At 51.5% G+C, this 24257-nt stretch overlaps 1 protein-coding gene across 3 annotated transcripts; it reads left to right on the forward strand.

Annotated features, from left to right (window-relative positions):
• The first annotated feature begins 12991 nt into the window (after nucleotides 1–12991).
• Nucleotides 12992–23919, forward strand: LOC100767490 (isochorismatase domain-containing protein 2A). 3 transcript variants are annotated; one of them, XM_035449409.1, is made up of 7 exons: nucleotides 13047–13145; nucleotides 16622–16879; nucleotides 19027–19167; nucleotides 19328–19537; nucleotides 19747–19817; nucleotides 19943–20060; nucleotides 22711–23919. In XM_035449409.1, the coding sequence occupies exons 2-7, from the start codon at nucleotides 16823–16825 to the stop codon at nucleotides 22801–22803; spliced, it is 690 nt and encodes a 229-aa protein (XP_035305300.1). In that variant the 5' UTR covers nucleotides 13047–13145; nucleotides 16622–16822; the 3' UTR covers nucleotides 22804–23919. The 3 variants fall into 3 exon arrangements, with proteins under 3 accessions (XP_027286476.1, XP_035305300.1, XP_027286477.1); XM_027430675.2 differs by lacking the exon at nucleotides 16622–16879 and having other exon boundaries at nucleotides 12992–13145; XM_027430676.2 differs by lacking the exons at nucleotides 13047–13145; nucleotides 16622–16879 and adding an exon at nucleotides 15654–15716.
• Nucleotides 23920–24257: the final 338 nt, after the last annotated feature.

Consider the following 24257-nt stretch of genomic DNA (forward strand, 5'->3'; position numbering starts at 1 on the left):
CCTGTCCCACAAACAGAAAACACAAGGCTGGAAATGTAGATCGGGTGCTAAAGTGTTTGCTCGGCACGTGTGAGGCCTTGGCTTCAGTATCCAGCGCCTTATAATTGCCGGGGAAGCAGAAGGGGACTGTAATTCCAGAACCCTGGAAGTGAAAGTTCAAGGTTGGTCTCCCCAATACAGAGACACTGTCTCAAACAAAACAAAACACCAATAAACCAAGCAGCCAAGTAACCAACCAAAACAAGACAAAATAACAATAAAAACACAATCTGAGGGTGTGGGGCACGCCTTTAATCCCAGCACTTGGGAGGCAAAGGCAGGAAAATCTCTGTGAGTTCGAGGTCAGCCTGGTCTACAGCATGAGTCCCAGGACAGCCAGGACTGTTTCACAGAGAAACTCTGTCTGAAAAACAAACAAACAAACAAACAAACAAAAACACAAAACACAACCCAAATTCTTCCCATCCTATCTGGTCTGCACTCCAGCCACACTGGCCTCCCAGGGTCCCAATCCAGGCCCTTTTAGTGTGCTGTTCTTGGCTCCTGGACTCCAGGCATCCCCATAGCCTGCTTCTGCTGGGCCTTCCAGGCCTTCTCTGACCACGCGATGTAGTTAGTCAGCAGCACGTTTTATTTATATAACAGCGCTCATTCCAATCAGAAATCGGAATTTCATCTTGCTATCTGAAGCTCTCTGCAGGTTCTTTTGTATTCGCTCGCTTGCTTGGGTGTGCATGCGTGTGTGTGTGTGTGTGTGTGTGTGTGTGTGTGTGTGTGTGCATTCATCGGCACACACCTACCTGAGCTCCAGGGCAAGTGTTCCACCGAGTTACTTCTGCAGCTCTGCCAGGGAGCGAGCCCATAGGTGGGGACAACTGAGGGTTTGCCTGCCTTTGGCTTTTCTTGGGTCCAGCCTGTGTTATGAATGGATTTCATGGGCTTCCTTGCTTCTCAAGGATCTCCTGAAATACCAGGCGTGAGGTGCCTCCTCGTTATCCATTTCACTCCAGGCAAGAGCCACAGGCTCAGGGCTGGCGTTACAGAGTGCACTGCTGCACCTGTCCTGAATTGCTAGTAAGGGAACTAAAGCCAGCTCGGGTCAATTAACTTTGTAGACTCTTTTTAACACCGGAGTAATGTTTGTCTTTTCTCTTCCTCCTCCTTTTCCACCCAGACAGGGCTCATTGGGTAGCCCTGGCTGTCCTGGAACTCACTATGCAGCCCAGGCTGACAGTCTAACTCACAGAGATCTTCCTGCCTCTGCCTCCTGAGTGCTTGAATTAAAGGTGTGCTGTAAGCATTGCATGGCTTGGATGGAAAGGGATTCTGGCACTCGGGAGCCACAGAATACTAAGTGTTACAGCTCGAATGAAAAAATATTCTGGCAGTTGGGAGCCAAGGAATACCACAGGTTGCACACCAAAAGTGTAGCAGTTTACAGCCCTGCTGCAGGGAAAGGCTTCCCAGGTCCCCCAAAGTCGCTTCACTAGGGGAACGTTTACCCAGGGAAAGTGTTACAGCCCTGCCTGGCTCACTCTGCTCTGTTCTTCTCTGGCTCCAAAGTTTTACTTCTCTCCTCTGCTCCACTCCATCGAAAGGTCTCACCAAAACTTCATTCAAGAGATTTATTAGGAGGGAAGAATCCAGGAGAGTGGCTGTGCTCTGCCAGGGTGACAGAGGACTCCCAGGCAGCAGGACAGACTGACAGCCACAAGCTGGACAGGATTTATATAGGGCTTCTTATGGGTGGAGTTTTCCAGGGTGGGGATTGGTCAGATTTCAATCTCTGAGCTCAGATTGGCTAGATCTCAAGCTCAGGGATTGGGTGGTTTTCTGCTCAGGGTCAGGGTCAGATTTGGCTCTGGTTGCAGGGCCAAAGTGTGTTTCTTTGACTGGCCCTTTGTGCCATGCACTATGCATGGTCCGTTTATAGTCTTATTTTTTAAATATTTATTTATTTATTTATTTATTTATTTATTTGTTTGTTTTTTCGAGACAGGGTTTCTCTGTGTAGCTTTGGAGCCTATCCTGGCACTCGCTCTGGAGACCAGGCTGGCCTCGAACTCACAGAGATCTGCCTGCCTCTGCCTCCTGAGTGCTGGGATCAAAGGCGAGTGCCACCAACACCCGGCTTATTTTTATTTTTTAAGATGTATTTATTTATTATGTATACAGCAGTCTGCCTATATGCATGCCTGAAAGCCAGAAGAGGGCACCAGATCTCATTATAGATGGCTGCGAGCCACCCTGTGGTTGCTGGGTTGAACTCAGGACCTCTGGAAGAGCAGCCAGTGCTCTTAACCTCTGAGCCATCTCCCCAGTTCTCAGAGGGCCCTTAAAATTACATTTATTTATCAGGCAAGAAAAAAATTACGTTTATTTATGTGTGTGTGTGTGTGTGTGTGTGTACGCGTGTGCACAAGTCTGTGCTCCAGCCCTTGTGGACATGCCACAGCTTGCATGTGGGGATCAGAGAATCAGAGTATTGATTTTTTTTTTCCTACCATGTGTGCCCTGGGGATTGAACTCAGGTCATCAGGCTTGGCTGAAGACGCCTGTACCTGCAGAGCTATCTCCATAACCCCTCCCTCCTCTATTTGTAAAACCCATTTATATGTAAATACGTGCCTGCCCACATTAGTTTGTGTGGACCACTGAAAAGACCAGATGAGGCATCCAAACGCCTGGAAGTTGAATTTCAAGTGACGATAAGCCATCATCTGAGTGCTGAGAACTGAAGTCGAGTCTTCTTCGAGACCAGTACTTGGTCTAACCACTGGTCCACCCCTCTAACCGCCCACTACCTTTCTTTAAAGACAAGGCTGGCCTGGAGTTTGCTATGTAGCCAAGGAAGTCTTTGAACTCCTGGCCCTCCTGCCTGCACCTGCAGAGTTCTGGGATTATAGGCGTGGGTCATCATCCTGGTGTTCTTCAGTGCTGGGCAATCTAGCCCAGCGGTGGTGGTTTAAATGAGCTGCCGATGCCCACAGGGTTGGACTTTTGAACACTTGTTCTGCAGCCAACGGTGCTGTCTGGGAGGCTTAGGAGCTATGGCTTTGTTGGAGGAAGCGGTATTACTACAGGCAAGCTTTGAGAGTTTAAAGACAGCTCAAATTTCTAGTTCACTCTCTCTACCTTCTCGATTCCAGTGAAGGATGCAAGCGCTCAGCTTCTGCCCCCGCCACTGCTGTGTCTGCTGCCTGCTGCCTGCTGCTTCCTCTCTGTCATCGTGGACTATTACCCCAGAAGCCAAAGTTACCTTTTCTTCTCTAAATTGTCTTAGTCACGGTCCTTTATCGCCACAAAGGAAAGTATCTAGCATACAGGGCTTTGTACGTTCTAGGTGAGCATTGTACCAACTGAAAGACACCCTCGGCCCCTATTTATTTATTTATTTATTTATTTTATGGGTTTTTGTTGTTGTTGTTGTTGTTTGCTTGTTTGTTTTGTTGTTTTGTTTTGTTTTTCAAGACAGGGTTTCTTTGTGTAGCTTTGGAACCTATCCTGGAACTCACTCTGTAGACCAGGCTGGTCTCGAACTCACAGAGATCCTCCTGCCTCTGCCTCCGAGTGCTGGGATTAAAGGCGTGCACCACCACCATGGGGCTTAAGGCTTCTACTTTTATTAAATTCCCTGCCCCCCAGGTTGACCTTGAAATTGTAACCCTCCTCCCTGTCAACTGAAATCTCCAGGTGGGGGAAGAAAAAGCCTGGTGTGTCATACATAGTAGATGGGACTGGGAGAGATATTAAACAGAGTAACTCGGTCTCGGGAAACCAAACCCGGCTTGTTCTTTCTCAGACGTGGCTTTCCATTTTTTATATTTGTGTATTGTGTGGGAATGAGCGGGGGTGGTGGCCGGGAGAGAAGAAAGGGACCCTGGAGGAGAAAATGATGTAAGGAAGGGAGGGTAATAGGACCCCTGCGGTGTGGAAGCAGAAAGGGAAGTCTGTGGGTGGAAGGTACCAGCGAGGAAATGGCAGGAAGACTGGGAGGAGAGGAACAAGAGGAACAGGAAATCAACCTAGAGTCAGCTTGCGTGAAAATGCCATGATTTTCATATTTCCATGTGAATTAATTTCTATGCTAATTAAATAACAATATAAAAATTCCCCCAAAGTGCTACGGCTCTGTGGGTAAAGGGGCTTACCGCCAAGCCTGATAACCTAAGTCAGGTATCCAGGACCTGCATGGTAGAAAGAGAGAACTGACTCTCCAACATTGTCCTCTGATGTCCACACAGGCATCATGGTGTTCACATATGTGTGTGCGCGCACACACACACACAGTGTGAACACACACTCGCACGCACACACATACACACACACACACACACACACACACACACACACACACACACACGTAAAAATGTCACCATTTATTTATTTATTTATTTAAGAAAAGAGGGTCTGGTGCTGGAGAGATGTCTCAGAGGTTCAGAACACTGTCTGCTCTTCCAGAAGACACGGGTTCAATTCCTCGTGGAGGCTTTCTCACAACTACCTCCAACTCCAGTTCCAGGGAATCAGACGCCCTCTCTGGCCTCCAGGGGCACTGCATGCATGTGGTGCACAGACGTACAGACAGGCAAAACACCTAAAATAAAAAAATAAATTAAGGGGCCTGGAGAGATGGCTCAGAGGTTAAGAACACAGGCACCCACATGGCAGCTCACAACTGTCTGTAACTCCAAGATCTGACACCCTCACACAGACATGCATGTAGGCGAAACCCCAATGTACATAAAATAAGAATAAATAAATCATATTTTTAAAGAAGTGCTTTGAACAGTTCTGGGAAGTAGCTCCGTTGGCACAGTGCTTGCCTAGCATTTGTGAAGGCCTGAGTTCCACCCTCATTACCACAAGAACCCCACTAGGTAGCAGAGACTGTAATCCTAGCACTTGAGACGTGGAGGCAGGGGGTCAGGAGTTCAAAGTCATCCTCAGTTATATATTGAGTTTGAGGCCAGTCTGGAATATGGGAGACCCTGCCCTCAAAGCCCCCAGAATTGTGAAACTCTGTCTCAAAAAATAGAAGAAAAGGAAAAAGACTCTTAAGCTGGGTCCTCTCTCTCTCTCTCTCTCTCTCTCTCTCTCTCTTTCTCTCTCTCTCTCTCATTTATTTTTCCAGACAGGGTTACACTGTATATAGCCCTAGAACCTGCTCTGTAGATCAGGCTGAACTCGAACTCACATAGATCTGCCTGCCTCTGCCTCCCGAGTGCTGGGATCAAAGGCGTGCGCCACCAACACCTGATAAGTTGGGTTCTTTTGAAAAGTGCACACCCACACTTGGATGAGGGCTATCCTTTCCCAAAACTCCTCTTTCTGTTAACATCTATGCTTAAATCTGTCACAAAACTTCTCCCAACAAACTCCGTCTTTGTCTCCTACCTAACTCTTCCTGAAACTCCTTTCTGTTGCAAAGTCAAGCATCCCAGCTTACCAGAGTGGAAATCTCAGAGAACTCAGGCTGCGGCAGGAGGCGGTGTGGAGCTGAGTCTCCAGTACCCTTTGCCACTGACAAGACCTGGCCACACATCAGAAGACGGGGGTTCTGTCTGGTACCCCAGCTTGTAGGTCGGGGGCTCTGGCTGATAATTCACATTCCTACCAAGTTCCCAGGTGAGGCTGAGTTGTTGCTGCTGTTGATGGCCTAGGTCGGACTATCTGTCTGTCTGTCTGTCTGTCTGTCTGTCTGTCTGTTTGTCTGTCTGCCAGTCAAGATCTCACGTGGCTCAGGCCAGCTTGGAACTCAATATGTAGCCAAGGATGACCCTGAACTACCGATCCTCTTGCCTGGCTCTGGGGCCTTTTTTTTTTTTTTTTTTAAATTGAGATCCATTCCATCGGATGATGGTCTGAACTTTTCTGCAAGTTTGCAGTGTTTCATAATAAGATGACAAACTTCATAACAGAGATGCAGGGTGATCCCCAGGAGAGCAGGGCTGGAGGAAACCTGGGGATAGGATAAAGTACTGTGTGGGAAAATAGCTGCTTCTGACCTAGATATTTTAGGCTGATGCGGGGCTCATGGGACAGTGCTTTTTGCTACCTAGGCTGCCCTAAAGGCCTGTATGTGGGAGGCCTGGAGCCCTGGAGCCCTAGGGAAGAGAGGCACATCTCAGCATGCCTAGGATTCTAGGACAGAGAGCATTTCCTTTAAAAAAAAAAAGTTGGGGCTGGAGAGATGGCTCAGAGGTTAAGAGTGCTGCCTGCTCTTCCATAGTCCTGAGTTCGATTCCCAGCAACCACATGGTGGCTCACAACCATCCATTATGAGATCTGGTGCCCTCTTCTGACCTGCAGGAATGTATGCAGACAGAACACTGTATACATAATAAATAAATAAAATCTTTAAAAAAAGTTATTATTATTTTGTACGGGTGGGTGTGAGTGCCCCCCAACACGCATGTGTGGAGTTCAGAGGACGACTCTATGAAGCTGCTGGTCTCCTTCCACCTTTAAGGCAGTCGTGGGGATTGAACTCAGGTCATCAGTGCTTGCGGCAATCTCTTTTTGTCTGCCGAACCAGCTAGTGCTCCACCTTCAATTGTTTTTAACTTTTTATTAACTTTTTTTTTTCCCCCGAGACAGGGTTTCTGTGTAACAGTCCTGGTTGTCTTGGAACTTGCTGTGTAGACCAGGCTGGTCTCGAACTCACAGAGATCTGCCTGCCTCTGCCTCCCGAGTGCTGGGACTAAAGGTGTGTGCCACCAACGCCTGACTTTCATTAACTTTTTCTGTGGTGTACACAAGGGCCTGGGTTCCATGGTGGCACACATGCCTGTAATCCCAGAACTTGGGAGGCCGGAGCAGATGCAGGAGGGTCAAGAGTTCAGTTATCCTCCAATATATAGAGGATTGGAGGCCATCCTGGGATACACGAGACCCTGTTTTAAACAAAGCAGAACAGAATAATCCTCTCCATAAAACAAGTACTCATATGCCCCAAGGACAGACTGGCTGCCATGTAGCGGCCTACAGACTTCTACTTCTCAGCTTCCCCACCCAAAGCATTTATTCTTTTCCATCTGTTTCTTCTTAGTAGCTGCTCACATCTCCAATACAGTTTTCAAGCGCCTTTCTGAGTTTGTTTTAATTAAAAAAAAAAAATTGAGGATGAGAACCTGCAAAAATCACCCTGTGTTCCCCGGGGACAGGAGTGAGGAAGACATTCAAAGAGCCTGAGAGGTTGATGAGGGTGTCTGGGGGATTAAGACATCAGCTCTGGGATGTTCAGAAAACCTGTTTTGTGCTTGACCAATAGGAGATGATGATAGCGTAAGCAGGGCTGGCTGGCTGGGCACCCCGGGAGAAGGAGGGCTTGGGGTATTGGGCTGCTGTGACTCAAACTTGGGTCAAAGATTGCCTGCGGAAAGATTCTGGGCTAGCTGGGACAGCCACCTGTTTACAGAAAAGGAGGCCCATTGAGGGAGCACTAACTCTTTTTTTTTTTTTTAAGATTTTATTTATTTATTATGTACTCAACATTCTGCTTCCATGTCTATCTGCACACCAGAAGAGGGCACCAGATCTCATAACGGATGGCTGTGAGCCGCCATGTAGTTGCTGGGAATTGAACTCAGGACCTCTGGAAGAGCAGCTGGTGCTCTTAACCGCGGAGCCGTCTCTCCAGCCCGAGGGAGCACTAACTCTTATAAATCAGTATTAAAGTGCTTAGTACTATGTGTGACCCACGTTAGCTGTCGCACTACTGTAGATACCATGACTATGCCACCCACTGTTGTTCTTTGGTTTAAGATAAAGGACACGCTAGATGGGACACGAACAAGAGAGACACATGAACCAGTTTATAAAAGGGGGGAGAGCAAGAGAGAGAGCCGAAGAAGGCAAGAGAGTAAGAGAGAAAAGAGAAGAGAGCGAGAGAGAAGGGTGACCGCGTGGGGGTGATCTCTTAAAAGGGGAAGCCGGCGCATACTGAGTCCTCAGGAAGCCGCGTAACCAGTGACATATCCCCGTGACCTGTAACGAGTGACGAACGTAGCGATAACGTGGCCACGCCACTGTGCATGCTGACCCCAGGAGGCAGGGTCAGCACGGTGTTGAGTTCCAACACCCACCATCACCACCAGAGATATAATGATCACTATTATTGTCACCAACATAATAATAATCATCACCCCTGCCGTCATCATCACTATCATTGCCGTCACCACCATCATCACCATAATCACTAATATCACCACCATCACCATTGAAGGGAGCAGCTCCCCATTTCGGGTGCTTGCCATGACCTTGCCTTAGTCACTAGGAGGTCAGATGCCTGCCTCGTGGCAAGGAACTAATCAGAAGTTAGCTGGTGGCGCTATGCTTTACGACCCTGGGTGTGCTTTACGGACAAAGTGCACAGCAATGACGCGCAGAGCATAGCAACCACCCTGGGAGGGCCTATGGGCCATAACAACCAGTTGGCCAATCAACACAGGGCAAGCCCTCCAAGCCTGGAGGCACACCAATCCTGAGCCTGTGTGTACCCCTAGACACGCCCCTTACGCTGCCCTACAAGATCTCTATGCAGACGCTTCGAGCTGTCTTTCCTAGCCATCTGCCATGGCGGGTGGGTGAAAGACCCGAGCTAACATGGGGTTAGCTCGTTAAATAACAATAAAGCCTCGTGCAGTTTGCATCAAACTTTCAACTCCGCCTGGTGACTGGGGTGACCGAAGTCCTAGGCTGAGATCCTGGAGGCCTGAACCTCCGGGGTCTTACACTGTAACCCCTCCCTCTGCTCTACAAGTAGATCCAGTTATCCCATTGGCTCACCGAGATGAATCTTAGAGAAACTGTGACTCAGTCTTTCTTTGGATCCCTATTTGGGGAGGTGGGACAGGTGTTTATCTCTCCCACCCACCCCCAAAAGATTCATGCAACGACCGTCACTACCGTCATCAACCATCACCCTCACTACCATCACCACTGAAGGGCCCAGGCCCTCACCCAGCCCCGGGCTTTGGCAGCCGTGACAGGCTGCAGAAAAGACCCAGCAAGATGTAGGCCCCTGACTCAGCAGGAGGTGCTGAGCCCCTGACCTTGTCCTCTCTCACCCTAGTCACTCGGAAGCCAGATACCCTCCATGTGGCAAGGAACCAATCAGAGGTCAGCTGGCACCCTCTGGATGTGCTTTACTGATAGCAGTGGAATGCAGAGCATGGCAACCACCCTTGGATGGTCTCCAGGCATAGCAGCCTTCCTGCAGCTGCAGCTGACCAATCAACTCAGGACAGGTTGCCCAAGCCCGGAGGAGCACCAGTCCTGAGACTGTTGCTATGCAACTAACAGACACCCCCCCCACACACACACACACTCCCCTTGCTCTCCTACAATATATTCCCCGCCCCACTGCTGCTTGAGGTCACTCCTACTCCACCCGCTGTGTCTGGCCGGTGGACCCGAGTTAATCCTAGTTAACTCATTAATTATAAAGACTCTTTGTTTTTGCATCAGATCTCGTTGGTGGTTTTGTGGGATTCAGAGTCTGGGCACAGCAGGCACAGCAATCATCACCGTCATCACCAAATCTCTGGGGATTGATTGACAGTAGGTAAGGAAAACGGGCTCTTAGGCATAGTGGTCCACACCCACAATTTTATTAGCACATAGGAGGTAAAGTCGGGAGGACTAGGAAGGAACTTGTCTCTGCCATTGGACAATAGTAAAGCAAGAGAAACATCTCTGATCTCAAGCTCCTATTGGTCATAGCCACTTGATAGCTGTGGGGCCTGGGCCTTTCTTCCACTGGGCATCCAGCCTGGTGCATGGATCTGGTTTTTACTGTGTGGTCGCTCCCCACCTCTGTCTCCTTTTCGAGGTGCATCCACACAGCGGTGCCCTTCCTTGTCGTTTGCGAGGTCTGGTGCCCTGTCCTTCACCGAGACAGGATCTTGGTGCGTTGTTTTTTTGTTTTTAATTTATTTTATTCAATGTACATTGGTGTGAGGGTGTCAGATCCCTTGAAACTGGAGTTACAGATGGTTGTAAGCTGCTTTGTGGGTGCTGGGAACTGAACCTTCGGAAGCATTTCTCCAGCCTGGCTGGGTTTCTTTCTTTTCTTTCTTTCTTTTTCTTTTTCTTTTTCTTTCTTCCTTTTTTGAAACAGGGTTTCTTTCTTTATAGATCAGGTTGGCCTTGAACTCAGAGATCCACCTGCCTCTGCCTCCTGAGTGCAAGGCTTGGGTCACCAATGTCTGGTTATTTGCCCCCCCCACCCCCTGCCCTTTTTTAATCTCCAGAGACTGATGCTGGGGCTTTCATTAGCTTTGCTCAGTGGTAGATACAATAAATACACGCTGGGAGATGCTGGAATCTAACCTCGGGGCCTCCTGCCATCTACCCTCTGAAACTGGTTGTGTAGGAACCTTCGGTGGTTGGGCCTCCACTTGGGGTACCAGGTGTGCCAGGGCTGGAGCCCCATGGCATATAGGCAAAAGCCCCACTGACCCAGGCACACCGATCTCAGGGCCTTGTTGAGGGACACCCAGGGACTGCAGGGGCTCTGGGATACATGACTTGGTTCTCTGACGTAGAAACGCAGATCAGAACACGCCTCTCAAGTTTACAAGAAGATGGGTCATGTGGACTGGAGGGCTGGCATTGTAGAATGAGTGTTCACCCCGGGAGTGTGAGTGGACGAGAACACTGGGTATCTCAGGGGTTTCTATTGCTGTGAAGAGACACCATGACTGTGGCAGCTCTTTTTTTGTTGTTGTTGGAGACAGGGTTTCTCTGTGCGGCTTCGGAGCCTGTCCTGGAACTTGCTCTAGACCAGGCTGGCCTCAAATTCACAGAGATCCGCCTGTCTCTGCCTCCTGAGTGCTGGGATTAAAGGCGTGCGCCACCACCGCCAGGCTCCCAGGGCAAGTCTTATTAGTTGGAGCTGGTTTACAGGTTCAGAGGTTCAGTCCATTAACGTCATGGAGGCACATGGCGGCGTTCAGGCAGACACGGTGCTGGAGAAGGAGCTGAGGGTTCCACATCTTGACACACAGGCAGCAGAAGCAGCTGTCACACTGGGCACAGCTTGGGCATAGGAGACCTCAAGGTCGCCTGCCTCGCCCGAGCCCCCTCAGCGACACACTTCTTCCTCCAACAACACCTCCTGACAATGCCTTTCCCTGTGGGGACCATTTTCTGTCAAACCACCCCACACCGGTCCCTACTCACCAGGTAGATAGATGGGTGGAGTCTGGACACTGTGACTTGCTGTTTGAGGGGTTGATGTAGAAACACAAAGTGCAAGGGGGCTGGAGAGATGGCTCAGAGGTTAAGAGCACTGGCTGCTCTTCCAGAAGACACGGGTTCAATTCCTCGTGGAGGCTTTCTCACAACTACCTCCAACTCCAGTTCCAGGAAATCAGACGCCCTCTCTGGCCTCCAGGGGCACTGCATGCATGTGGTGCACAGATGTACAGACAGGCAAAACACCTAAAATAAAAAAATAAATTAAGGGGCTGGAGAGATGGCTCAGAGGTTAAGAGCACTGGCTGCTCTTCCAGAGGTCCTGAGTTCAATTCCCAGCAGCCACACGGTGGCTCACAACCATCTGTAATGAGAGCTTGGGGCCTCCAGGGATACATGCAAGCTGAACACTGTACACATAATAAATAAAATCTTAAAAAAAAAAAGAAACACAAAGTGCAGGAAGGGAGGGAGAGGACTCTCTGCGCATCTATTACCCGTGCCCAATTAACACATAGTTGGACCTGGGATATAAAACAAGGGCGCGTGGGTGCCCAGGCCTAGAAGAGCTCCCGGAGATAGCCAATTAAGGGGACAAAGGCCTCTGTAGCAAGGCCAGGCCAGGCACAGAGTCAACCTCAGCAATTAAGGCTGACGGCCTTTAGAAGGAGACTGGCGGGGGTGGGGAGGGGTGGGAGTGTTTCTGGAGGTTGAAAGAACAACCGAGTCCCGAGAGGGGTGCAGGCACCTCCAGGTGTGGGACAAGGGCACCATCCCCAGGCGCACACCACCCCAGACTTTCCTCTTTGCTAGAGGTCCAGCATCTCAGGGGAAACTGAAGCCGAAATGACTCCAGAGGCTGGCTGCTGTGTGGAGGTCACAGGAAGAAAATACCGTCTGCCTCTCCCTACGTTGTTTTTATTTATTTATGTATTTATTTATATTTATTTTGGTTTTTCGAGACAGGGTTTCTCTGTGGCTTTGGAGGCTGTCCTGGAACTTGCTCTTGTAGGCTGGTCTCGAACTCACAGAGATCCCTCTGCCTTTGACTCCCCAGTGCTGGGATTAAAGGAGTGCACCACCCACGCTCAGCTATTTAATTTTTATTTCACCTGTTTATATATCCTGTGTCACCAGTTATCCATTTTGTGATGCGTGCCACTGTCTTTTTTTTAACACTATTTTTATTTTTATTTTTAAAGATTTTATTTATTTATTATGTATACAACATTCTGCTTCCATGTCTATCTGCACACCAGAAGAGGGCACAGATCTCATAACGGATGGTTGTGAGCCACTATGTGGTTGCTGGGAATTGAACTCAGGACCTCAGGAAGAGCAGCCGGTGCTCTTAACCCCTGAGCCGTCTCTGCAGCCCCGCCACTGTCTTATCTTTGCACTTTGCGTGCGTGTTTGTGGCAGGCGCTCACTACGCAGCCCACCAGGGCCTTGAACTGGCAATCCTCCTGCCTCAGCCTCCCAGAGCTAGGACCACACGCGGGTGCTACCACCTTCAGGGTTGGAGCCCCCGATCTTCCTCCGGCCTGGCCAGGGCTTGAAGCAGAGCGGTGTGGCAGGGGCAGCCTGGCCATCTCCGCCCCCATTCCGCGTTCGAATCCGCTCTCTGCAGCCCCCGCCACTCACGCCCCGGTCGGCTCCCCATTGGTCCGATACGCCATCTGCCCGCCCCAGCGCGCTGGTGCGGACCAATCAGGTTCTCGCGACGACACGCCCTCGCCGCCCCGCCCCTCGCAGGGCGCTGCCGAGGCTCGGGACCCATTGGCTCGCCCGGGAGGGAGGGGCGGGCGCGTCAGGGGCGCGGACCACGTGTCCACAGCGGGCCAAACGGTGACCCAGGCCGGAACCCGAGAGAGTCCGGTGGCGAAAGTGCGCAGAAGGCACCTGGTGGAGGGGCCGGCTGGACTCGAACCTGGTGCCTCCCGGTAAGTCCCACCGCTCTTCCTGGCAGACTGGGAAACGGCGGGACTCCAGTTGGAGTCAGGATGGACCGTCAGGGAGGGGCTCGAACCCTCTGCGCAGCTAAGTTTTGGATCAGTCCCTGGGAGAGGGCGACTTCATCCTCGTTTCTTCCAGGAAGAAAAGGATGCCCAGAGAGGGGGCGAAACCCACTCAGGCTCGCACAGCCTGCAAATCTGGGCTCCAGCGGTGTGTGCAGTTGCCACTTGTCCCATCAAACAGCCGGGTCCCAATCCCCTCAGCAGGAGGGCGCTCGCCTCAGCCTAGGACAGGCCTCCCCCACCGAGGGCTCCTTCCAGAACCCCCACAACCTCCTCAAATCTCTCTCCATCCGCACCCACCCCCTTACACGCCCTCCCCCCGACCCTCTCTCGCTCTCAAGTTGGTCATTCTCTGCCCCAAACTCTCACCCCGGGTCCCACTTCGTCTTCCGATCACCCACACCCAGCTGGCCCGAACGTTAAAAAAAAAAAAAAAATGAAATAAAGTTGTTATAAAATTGGAGTAGGAGCCAGGCAGCGGTGGAGCATGCTCGCCTTTAATCCCAGCACTCGGGAGGCACAGACAGGCGGATCTCTGTGAGTTTGAAGCCAGCCCGGTCTCCAGAGCGAGTGTCAGGACAGGCTCCAAAGCCACACAGAGAAGCCCTGTCTCGAAAAACAACAAAACAACAACAAAAAATTGGAATAGAGGTTAGGGGCATGGTGACTCATGCTCGCAGTGCCGGTATTCGGGAGACCTGAGTTTGCCAGGAGACCGAGCCAGCGCTGGAGGCCGGCCAGGGATACCTTTTAAATAAATAAGATTGTACAATGTGTAGCAGGTGTTCGGTGAAGAATAAACAGATGATTTGCTTACGGTCCAAAGTTAGCAAAACCAGCCTGTGGGGGTGTGGCCGGGATAGTGGTCACCGTTGGGGTCTTCTAGGGGAAGCTGGGATGACAGATGTCCCACCCATACCTGGTTGAAATTGAGTCTTTTATTATTATTTTTTTAAGATTTATTATGTATACAGTGTTCTGCCTGCATGTGTGCCTGCTGGCTACAAGAGACTGGGAATTGAACTCAGGACCTCGGGAAGAGCAGTCAGTGCTCTTAACCTCTGAGCCACCTCTCCAGCCCTGAAATTGAGTCTTCTCACATGGCCAGCAGTCACCGTAGACTGCACCACACGCCCCAGCCTTCTTTTTATTTGTTTATTTTGAGACAAATATCTCACTAGGTTGGCCAGGGAAGGCTTGAACTTTGGACTCTCCTGTCTCAGCCTAACTACTCATCCCATGGAAGAGTAAGGAAGACAGGCCCATGGCACACAGCCCACCTTATTAAAGTTGACATATTTTACAGATAGAATATATTACCCGAGGCGGGGAGATGGCTCAGCTGGGAAAGTGCTTGCACACAAGCATGAGGACCTGAGTTCGATTCCCAAGCACTCACGCTGAAAGCCAGATAGCGGTCTGGCCAGACTATGTGAATCTATGAGCTCCAGCATAGGAGACCCTGTCCCAAAAAAAGGTGGACAGCAATAGAGGAAGACACCGGACACTGACCTCTGTCTTCTGCACACGTTTGCACACACACCGACAGAACATGTTTCTCTTTTTAAGATTTACTTGTTATTTTCATTTATACGTGTGTACCTGCTTGGATTTTATGCACAGTACATGCTCGAAGGTGCTCACACATGGAGGCCAGAGGGCATTGGATCTCCTACAACTGGAGTTGCAGGAGGGTTTTTTGTTTTGTTTTGCTGTTTTTTTGTTTTTTTTTGTGTGTGTGTATGTTGTTTTTTGTTTTTCTTGAGACACGGTTTCTCTGTGTAGCTTTGGAGGCTGTCCAGGAATTAGGTCTTGTAGACCAGGCTGGTTTCGAACTCACAGAGATCCTCCTGCCTCTGCCTCCCAAGTGCTGGGATTAAACGCGTGCACCACCACCTCCCGGCAATTGGCAGAAGGTTTTAAGTCACCCTGATGTTGGTGCTAGGAAGGAAACCTGGGTCCTTATGTTTCTAGCGCCATGGGAACATATTTCTTAGGACAGGCACCTTAATGGATTGGGGGGCAGGTAAGACTAGGTCTCATAGTGCCCCCGGCTGGACTCGAACTCAGAGATCCACCTATCTCTGCCTCTGGAGTGCTGGGATTAAAGTTGTGCACCACCAGGCCCGGCGAGAATGTATTTCTCATGACAGACACATGTATGAATTGTAGGACCAAGGTCTCATAGCGCTCAGGCTGGCCTCGAACTCAATATGTAATTGAAGGCTTCTCATCTCTTGCCCCCATCTCCCTAGTGCCAGGAGCAGGCATGTACCACCATGCCCCGTGTATTTGGGTTTGGGGGTGGAGCCCAGGGTTTTGTGTATGTTAGGCAAGCGCTCCACCAGCTGAGCTACAGCTCCAGTCCCTAGAGTTGTTCTTTGTTTGCTTTTTTTGAGACAAGGTCTCTCTACGTAGCCCTGGCTGTCTGTCCTGGAACTCGCTCTGTAGACCAGGCTGGTCTCAAACTCATGGACATCCACCTGCCTCTGTCACGTGAGTACCCGGCTCAAAGGCGTGTGCCACCACACCTGGCCTGAGTTTTTATAAACAAATAATTGTGTCCTTACCACATAGCTTAAGAAAATAAGTGTCACTCAGCAACATCCCCCACGGTGTCCCCCTCTGTTGGGTCCCCACCTCCCTCAGTGTCCCCCTCTGTTGGGTCCCCACCTCTCTCAGTGTCCCCCTCTGTTGGGTCCCCACCTCCCTCAGTGTCCCCCTCTGTTGGGTTCCCACCTCCCTCAGTGTCCCCCTCTGTTGGGTCCCCACCTCTCTCAGTGTCCCCCTCTGTTGGGTCCCCACCTCCCTCAGTGTCCCCCTCTGTTGGGTTCCCACCTCCCTCAGTGTCCCCCTCTGTTGGGTCCCCACCTCTCTCAGTGTCCCTCTCTGTTGGGTCCCCACCTCCCTCAGTGTCCCCCTCTGTTGGGTCCCCACCTCCCTCAGTGTCCCCCTCTGTTGGGTCCCCACCTCCCTCAGTGTCCCTCTCTGTTGGGTCCCCACCTCCCTCAGTGTCCCCCTTTGTTGGGTCCCTGTGTCCCATACCCCACTGAATGAATAAATGTTGAACAAGTACAAACATCTACACACAGACGGTGGGAAGGAACTGCAGCGAAAGCCCAGTGGGAACCCCCAGTTATGTAGCCGTTTGAGGACCCAGCATCCACACAGCCTCCCTGGAACACTGACAGGCACCATGGCTTGTGAAACCGCAGACCCCAGGTGGATGCACAGATACCACACAAGGGAAGCCTCAAGCCTGATCCAGGCCCCTTTGGCACACAGGTGTCCCCCTGGTAAAAGTGTTACCGGGCAGGTGGCTTCGCCAGCCTTGCCTCTTCTTTTTTTCTGTTTTAAATCTCGGGAAAATTTCTATAAAATAAACCTACCCACTTATCCAGGGAAAGGCTCGTTCAGCAAAGTGCAGGGCCGTGCAGGCCTGGACACCATGTGGAGAGCCAGCGTGGGTTCACATCCCCGGGGCTGATGTAAAAGGCTGGGCATGGTCGCACGGGCTTGTTGCCCCAGCGTTGGAGGGCAGAGAGACTGGCTTAGTGAGAGACCTTGTCTAAGGCAGTAAAGCGAGGGGTAAAAAGAGGAAGATGCTGGACATCCTGCTGCAGCCACACAGGGACACACACTCAGCCCTGTGTGCACAGGTGCGTAGGGGACAGCACCCAAGGAACAGCATCAGAGGTTGCCCTCTGGCTTCCACAAGTGACACCTCCCCGCCCCCCGCATCCCGGCTCCCATCACACAGATACAAACAGAAATGGCCAGGACAGGCAAAGCCACAGACTCAGACAGTCAGGAGATGGGGAGTGGGGGGTTAGTGAATGCAGAATTTCTACTTGCAGTGATGAAAATGCCTTGTAGCTACCTAGGTTAACGGTGACGGAAACACACACACGCACACGCACACGCACACGCACACGCACACACATGTGCCCCCTGTGCATTTAAGTTTTATTTTTAAAAAAATTTTTAAAATATTTATTTATTTATTTTGGTTTTTTGAGACAGGGTTTCTCTGTGGTTTTGGAGGCTGTCCTGGAACTAGCTCTTGTAGACCAGGCTGGTCTCGAACTCACAGAGATCTGCCTGCCTCTGCCTCCCGAGTGCTGGAATTAAAGGCGTGCGCCACCAACGCCCGGCTTTAAGTTTTATGTTTAAAAATTTTTAAATTTTGTATTGTTTAATAGCCTTCATTTTTTTAATTTTTAAAATTATGACTTTATTTTGCGAGTATGGGTGGTTTACCTGCATGTCTACCAGTGTACTGCATCTGTGCCTGGTGTCTGTCTGCAGAGGCCAGAAGAGGTTGCTGAGTCCCCTGGACCGGGAGTTACAGACCGCTGTGAGCTGCCACGTGGGTGCTGGGAATCAAACCCAGGTCCTCTGCAAGAGCAGCCAGGGCTCTTGCCTGCTGAGCCCTCTCTCCAGCTCCTTCACTGGCTTTTTAAGACAAGGTCTTATTCCAGATTCCTGGTTGACCTGGAACTCTCTTTTTAGTCCCAGGCTGGCCTTGAACACTCAGTGATCACCCTGGCTTCAGCCTCCTGAGTGGTGAAATTACAGTCATGGGCCATTCTGGAATTTCCTGTGGGTAGCCTCATACGCCACATGGCCTTTATCGTGGACCTTTTACACGGAATATCGTACTTGTAATGCCTATTAGGGTTTCACTAGTTTCTATGACTGGCTAATATGCCATTGTGTGGGCATCTTTCCAAGTCCCAGAAGGAGCTTCAGCAACAGTGGTTGTTTGTTCATTTATTTGTTCGTTTTTGTTTTGAGCCAGGGTTTCTCTGTGGCTTTGGAGCCTATCCTGGAACTAGCTCTTGTAGACCAGGCTGGTCTCGAACTCACAGAGATCCACCTGCCTCTGCCTCCCGAGTGCTGGGATTAAAGGCGTGCGCCACCACTGCCCGGCAGCAACGGTGTTTTACACATGGGTAAACTGAGGCTGGGAAAGACCTATTGGCCTTTCTGGAGAAGCCGGGATTTGAGGGTCTGAAAGAGCCTGACATGGCGGCATGTCCCTATTAGCCCAGGACTCAGGAGGCTGATGCTGAGGGATTGTAAATTTAAGGCCATCCTGGGCTACATAGCAAGACTCTGAGCTCTTTGTTTTTTTTGTTTTGTTTTGTTTTTTTCCCTCAAAGATAACATCCCAGATCTGTATGCTCCTGGGCAGGTCGCCTTACTGCTCAGGCCTCAGTTTCCCCAGGGTAGAGCCCTGAATGAGCTCCACTGGGTAGAAAGTGGGAACTGTACTAACCTTTGTGCAAGAAGAGGAAAGCTGGGGAGTTGGGCCCCCTCCTCCCTGGGGGTGACACTGGGGCCTGGGCAATTATGTACGCTCAGAGAAGGGACCCTGGGGAGGTAGCCTCACCTATAAACAGGGAAGGAGGGAGGGAGGGAGGGAGGGAGGGCGGGAGGGCGGGAGGGAGGGAGAGAGGGAGAAAAATCTTAGGCCAAGGACAGCAGGTGAAAAAGCCTGGAGATGGGAACAGGAGCACAAGACGCAGGGAATATAGAACCAAGTGTGTGAGCCCCGGATGCGTCCTGCGTCCGTCCTTGAACCCTCTCGCCCTGCCGCTTTGTGCGAAGCTCCAGTGACGACCTTACAGGGGCAGCATTTAATGCACGAAGAAACGACAGATACCCACTTCCGGTGGGACTGAGGGGTTGGTCCTTGACATGGCCGTGCATGGCCAAAGTTCACATTTACTCAAGACTTCACTGGAATCCCCAGCAACCCCCGCCGCCTGACCCTGCCTGCTGTCCCTCTGTCCACCCCTAGGAAATGGCAGCAGCCAGGGCTAGCCTGGGCCGGATCCTCCCGGAGTCTTCCATCCTGTTCCTATGCGACATGCAGGAGAAGTTCCGCCCCAGCATCGCCTATTTCCCACAGATCGTATCAGTGGCCGCTCGGATGCTTAAGGTACAAGGAACTCCTTCTCTTTTCAGGACCCCGGGGGTTCAAGGCCCAAGCCTTGCTCCCTGAGACCGGACCGTTACCCTCCTTCCTCGAGCCCCGGGTATCCAGTCCTCCGGCGGCCCTCATCCCTGGGATCCAGCCCTGTGTCTCCCTTCCCACGTAGGTGGCCCGGCTGCTGGATGTCCCTGTCTTGCTGACTGAGCAGTACCCACAAGGCCTGGGCCCCACAGTTCCCGAGCTGGGCGCTCAGGGCATCCGGCCAGTGAGTAAGACGTGCTTCAGCATGGTGCCCACCTTGCAGAAGGAGCTGGATGGCCGGCCCAAGCTGCGCTCCGTGCTGCTCTGTGGCCTTGAGACCCAAGTCTGCATCTTGGTGAGACCTCCCCCCTCCACCCCCCGCCCGTCCCCTGGGTTCCCCCATGCTCGCCCTCCCTCCTGCCCTGGGGGCGCTGGCTGAGCCTCCTCATCCTTCTTCCAAGTCCTCCCTCCCTCGAGACTGGGCTGGGGCTCCCCGGTCCCTGGCTGGGAGCCCTGGTTGCGCTCTGGGTCTGGGTCTGGACCTGGACCTCTCTCTGCCCATAGAACACAGCCCTGGACCTCCTGGAGCGGGGCCTGCAGGTCCACGTGGTGGTGGACGCCTGCTCCTCTCGAAGGTGAGAGGGTCTCTGTGCAGGGGTGGGTGGGTGGGATCTGGGGGTGGGGGTGGGGGGATGCCCTGTGTGTCAGGCACACCGCAGCACGGACCCCTGCCCCCCTCCTCTCTCCCTCTGTCCTGCAGCCAGGTGGACCGGCTGGTGGCACTGGCCCGCATGAGGCAGAGCGGGGCTTTCCTCTCCACCAGCGAAGCGCTCATTCTGCAGCTTGTGCGGGACGCTGCCCACCCCAAGTTCAAGGAGGTACTGGGTCCTCGGGGCTTCTGCGAATAGGAGAAGGATCCCCCCCGCCCCGCCCTTTTTGATAAAGGGTCTCCTGCGTGCCAGGCCGGCCTCGGACACCCTGTGTCTGCTCTTCTTGTCTCTACCTCCCAAGGACTGGGATCACAGTACCACTGCGCCCAGCTGGCTCCCCCCAACCCACCCACCCCTTTTAGAGCTCAGTCCAGGCCTTCCTATTTTATTGACGTTGTGTGTGAGCATGGGTGTGTCTGTGCGCTCGCCACAGCATATAGATGGAGGTCAGAGTTCAGCTCGAGCGAGTCAGTTTTCTCCTTCCTCCATGTTCACTCCCACGACAGAACGCAGGTGAGGCTTGAAGACAAGTGTCCCTGTTTAATGAGGGAATTACCAATACGGAGTCAGGTGAAGATATAAGGGTATTTATTAGGGAGGTGCCTTACTTACAGAGCGACCTAGCCAGCCCGCAGGGCAGGAGTAAGTACAACAGGCCGATGATGAAAAGGAAGAAGAGAGTTCCACTGTGCGCCCCTCTGAAACCTTCCCTACGTCACCCTGACCACGCCCTCGCAGGCGTGGTCGGGCACACCTGTAGCCAGCCCCTAGCAGGGGAAATGGTGTCCCCTATACTTGTTCACTGGGGCATCTTGCTGGCCCTGACCCTTTCTGTTTTTTTTTTAATTTTTTAATTTATATTTTATGTGCATTAGTGTTTTGCCACGGGTGTTGGGTCCCCTAGAACCCCGAACAGGAATTATAGACAGTTGTGAGCTGCCATGTGGGCTCTGGGAATTGAACCCGGGCCCTCTGGAAGAGGAGTCAGTGCTCTTAACCACTGAACCATCTCTCCAGCCCTTGTTATTATTATTTTTTTTAAATTGTTTTCCCCCTCACTTTGAAACAGTCTGTAGCCCAGACTGGCCTCGAACTCATGGCCTGCCTTGGCCTCGGCCTCCCGAGGTAAGCACCATTGCGCCTTACTGAGAAATATTATTTTCTGAAAAACATCCAGGTGCAGGGCAGGCTGGAATAGCAATATTACATCAGGTAGCATAGAACGGAGAATTGTGACCCATCAGGACCTCCACCCCACCCCACCCTGGGTCCCCTGAAATCAGTATCGGGTACCAACTGGGAAGAGGAGTTGCCGGATTTTGACTTAGTTTGTCTGGAGATAAACTGATGAGGGCAGTGAGATTGGTTTACTCCTGTTCAACCAAGAGGGACTTGTGCGAATGAGCTGAGAGTCTGGGCCTGTGTGGGAGCCGAGGGCTTGAAGGAAAGATGAGATTGGTGAAGTCCTGGGCAAGAGGCCAGGCCCTAAGACGGAGCCGTCCATCCTTAGCCGTCCAAGGCAACTGAGCAGACCAAGATGGCGGGTGATTAGCTCAAGCAGGCAGGTGCGGTGAGAAGCAGACAAAAAGTGTGTAGGGCGCGTGTATGGTGTGAGCATTTGCATGTGTGTGTACCCTCACGTGGAGGCCTGAGGTTGGTGTCTAGGCTCTTCCTTGGGCGATCTTTCGCCTTATACATGGAGGCAGGGTCTCACTGTCACACCTGGAGCTTGAGGATGTGGCTAGTCTCACCAGCCAGCTTGTTCCTCTGTCTCTGCCTCCAGAGACTGGAGTCACACTTGTGTTTATGTGGGTTGTGGGCATCTGCATTTGGGGCTTCTCATTTGTACACATATTTTACACTGAGTCCTCATCGTCCCCAGCCCATTCTCTCAGGGAAACTTCTATTTTCTTTTTCCTTTTTAAATTTTAATTACTTTTAAAAGATTGATTTATCATGTATACAGTGTTCTACCTGCAGGCCAGAAGAGGGCACCGGATCTCATTACAGATGGTTGTGGTTTTTGGTTTTTTTTGTTTTTGTTTTTGTTTTTTCCGAGACAGGGTTTCTCTGTGTAGCTTTGGAGCCTATCCTGGCACTCTCGCTCTGGAGACCAGGCTGGCCTCGAACTTACAGAGATCCACTTGCCTTTGTCTCCTGAGTGCTGGGATTAAAGGCGTGTGCCACCAACGCCCAGCCATCTCTCCAGTCTTAATTATCCTTTTTTTTTTTAAAGACAGGACTTGTTATTAACCATGGCTGGCCTGAAACTCTAATTATAGACCAGGGTGGCCTCAAATTCAGAAATATACCTGTCTCTGTCTCTTGAGTGCTAGGATTAAAAGCATGTGCCTCTATGCCTAGACTAGGGAGACTTAAAAAAAAAAATTGGGCTGGGCGGTGGCATGCATGTCTAATCCCAGCACTCAGGAGGCAGAGGCAGACAGATCTCTGTGAGTTCCAGGAGTTCCAGGACAAGTTCCAAAGCTATACAGAAAAACCCTGTCTCGAAAAACAAAGAAAAAATTATTTTACTTTATGCATATGGATGCTTTGCCTGTATGTATGTCTTGTGTACCAGATGTGCAGTGCCCAAGGAGTCCAGGATAGGTTACCGGATCCTTTGGCCCTGGAGTTTATAGAGAGTTGTGAGCGGCCGGCTCAGTTCCTCTGCAAGAACAGAAAATGCTCTTAATGGCTGAGCCATCTCTCTGGCCCCCAGGAAAACGGTTTAGGAGAGTGGTGGGCTGGGGGAAAAGCTGCCAGGAGGACAAGGGAGATGGGAGGTTCTTGACTTCTTGACCTCCTCTGCCTGCAGATCCAGAATATCATTAAGGAGCCAGTCCCGGACAGCGGGCTGCTGGGCCTCTTCCAAGGTCAGAACCCCCTCTTGCTGAACTCCAGACCCTGACTTGAGATGGAAGCATCGTCTTCCCTCATCTCTGAATCCCAGGAGTCCACCCGGAGGCCTGCCCTGTGAGAGGGGAGGGGTGGTTATGCCTCCTGCTTGAACAACTGGACTTGGAAAAGCAAACGAGACTCCTGAGGGCTGGAAGGGGTGACGGAGAGGGGTCAGACTGAGGAGGACTCTGCTCGGGTCCATCTCATGAGGTGGAAAAACCAAAGGACAAATGAGTGTCACAGACTGGGACCCCAGACTCCAAATAAACATTGGTGTGGCTGTGCAACAAACCGTTATTGGACTTTGTGGGGGTGTTGCAGGGGGAGAAGAAAATGGGGTGAGGTGAGGAGAATGGGGGTGCTTCTCCCAAGCCCCAAGCTGGGGCTAGACACAGGCCACACCTACAGTGTGCAGCGGGTGGATCTTGAAGAGTTTTTTCTGGCTGTCCCCATCTCCGACGGTACTTCCGCCCGGCCCTGCTGGATCGACTCCACGGCACAGTAACTCTTGCATTCTGCAGGCCTTTGGATCCAAGTTCTGCTACCCTGAAATAGAGCTGGGCCCCTGTTACCCACAGCTGCAGTGGCCTCTGACGGCCCACATGACTAAACCTGGGAGAACGTTTCCCTAAACAACTCTTTTTTTCCGGAAGAGAGCGAAGTCAGCTTCATAGCATCATGCAGGGTGCCAGAGAAGAGCCTGGAAGAGCAGGCAGGGTGTGGCAGGGACAGATGGCCTTCTCCGAGCTCTTGATCGGGCACCCTGGGGAAGCTATGGAGGGGAAGCCTGGTTTGTGGTGGAGACACCAGGGTGCTGAAGATGTCCTTGAAAGGACAGAAGCGCTGTTTTCTCAGAGGAAAGTCTTTCACACAAGTTTGCCTTTGTATAGCCTGGTACCACCCTCAGCAGGTAAAACCAGGGTTACAGGAACACCAGCTCTGTGATACTGGCCTAGTCCTTCTGGTTACTGAGATGGTCACTAAGCGATTAACGGGGGAGTAGCGTATACAGCATGGATACACTAGACCAAGAATTTGCTTCGAAACAGTGAAGAGTGGACAGCATAAGAGTTCATCACACTATTTAGAATGGCACGCAGATGAAAAAGAATGGTTTATTTCTGGAGTTGTCTGTGTGGTGATTGAAGACCAAGAGTAATGGTCAGAACTAAAACTAGCAACAGAGACCTCAGATTATATGGGATAATCTCTGGATTTTCTGAGAGGTCTCATACCTCACACTCCTCAGGACGGAGCTGTCAGGTCGTAGGTACTGCTGGTCTTGAAAACCAAGGGCCACCATGGCACGTGACACCCCAGAGAGGGTGTTCTCACTGGTGCACCACCCCTCTCCCCAACTCGGTATGGCTATGTCCTGGGTCCCTCAGTGCCCCTCCCGAGCTGGTATTTTGCTTGTTTGCGGACAGTGTCCTCCCAGATCCCCCAGGGACAATCTTGCTGGCA

The sequence above is a fragment of the Cricetulus griseus genome, chromosome 9 (genome assembly GCF_003668045.3).
Source record: "Cricetulus griseus strain 17A/GY chromosome 9, alternate assembly CriGri-PICRH-1.0, whole genome shotgun sequence".
In the NCBI taxonomy this organism is placed as follows: Eukaryota; Metazoa; Chordata; class Mammalia; order Rodentia; family Cricetidae; genus Cricetulus; species Cricetulus griseus.

Coding starts and splice junctions, on each gene's coding strand:
- LOC100767490 (XM_035449409.1), top strand. CDS start 16,823: ATGCTGGACATCCTGCTGCAGCCACACAGGGACACACACTCAGCCCTG. Junction 19,168..19,327: donor TGGCCGCTCGGATGCTTAAG/GTACAAGGAACT, acceptor CTTCCCACGTAG/GTGGCCCGGCTGCTGGATGT. Junction 20,061..22,710: donor CCCACCCCAAGTTCAAGGAG/GTACTGGGTCCT, acceptor CTCTGCCTGCAG/ATCCAGAATATCATTAAGGA.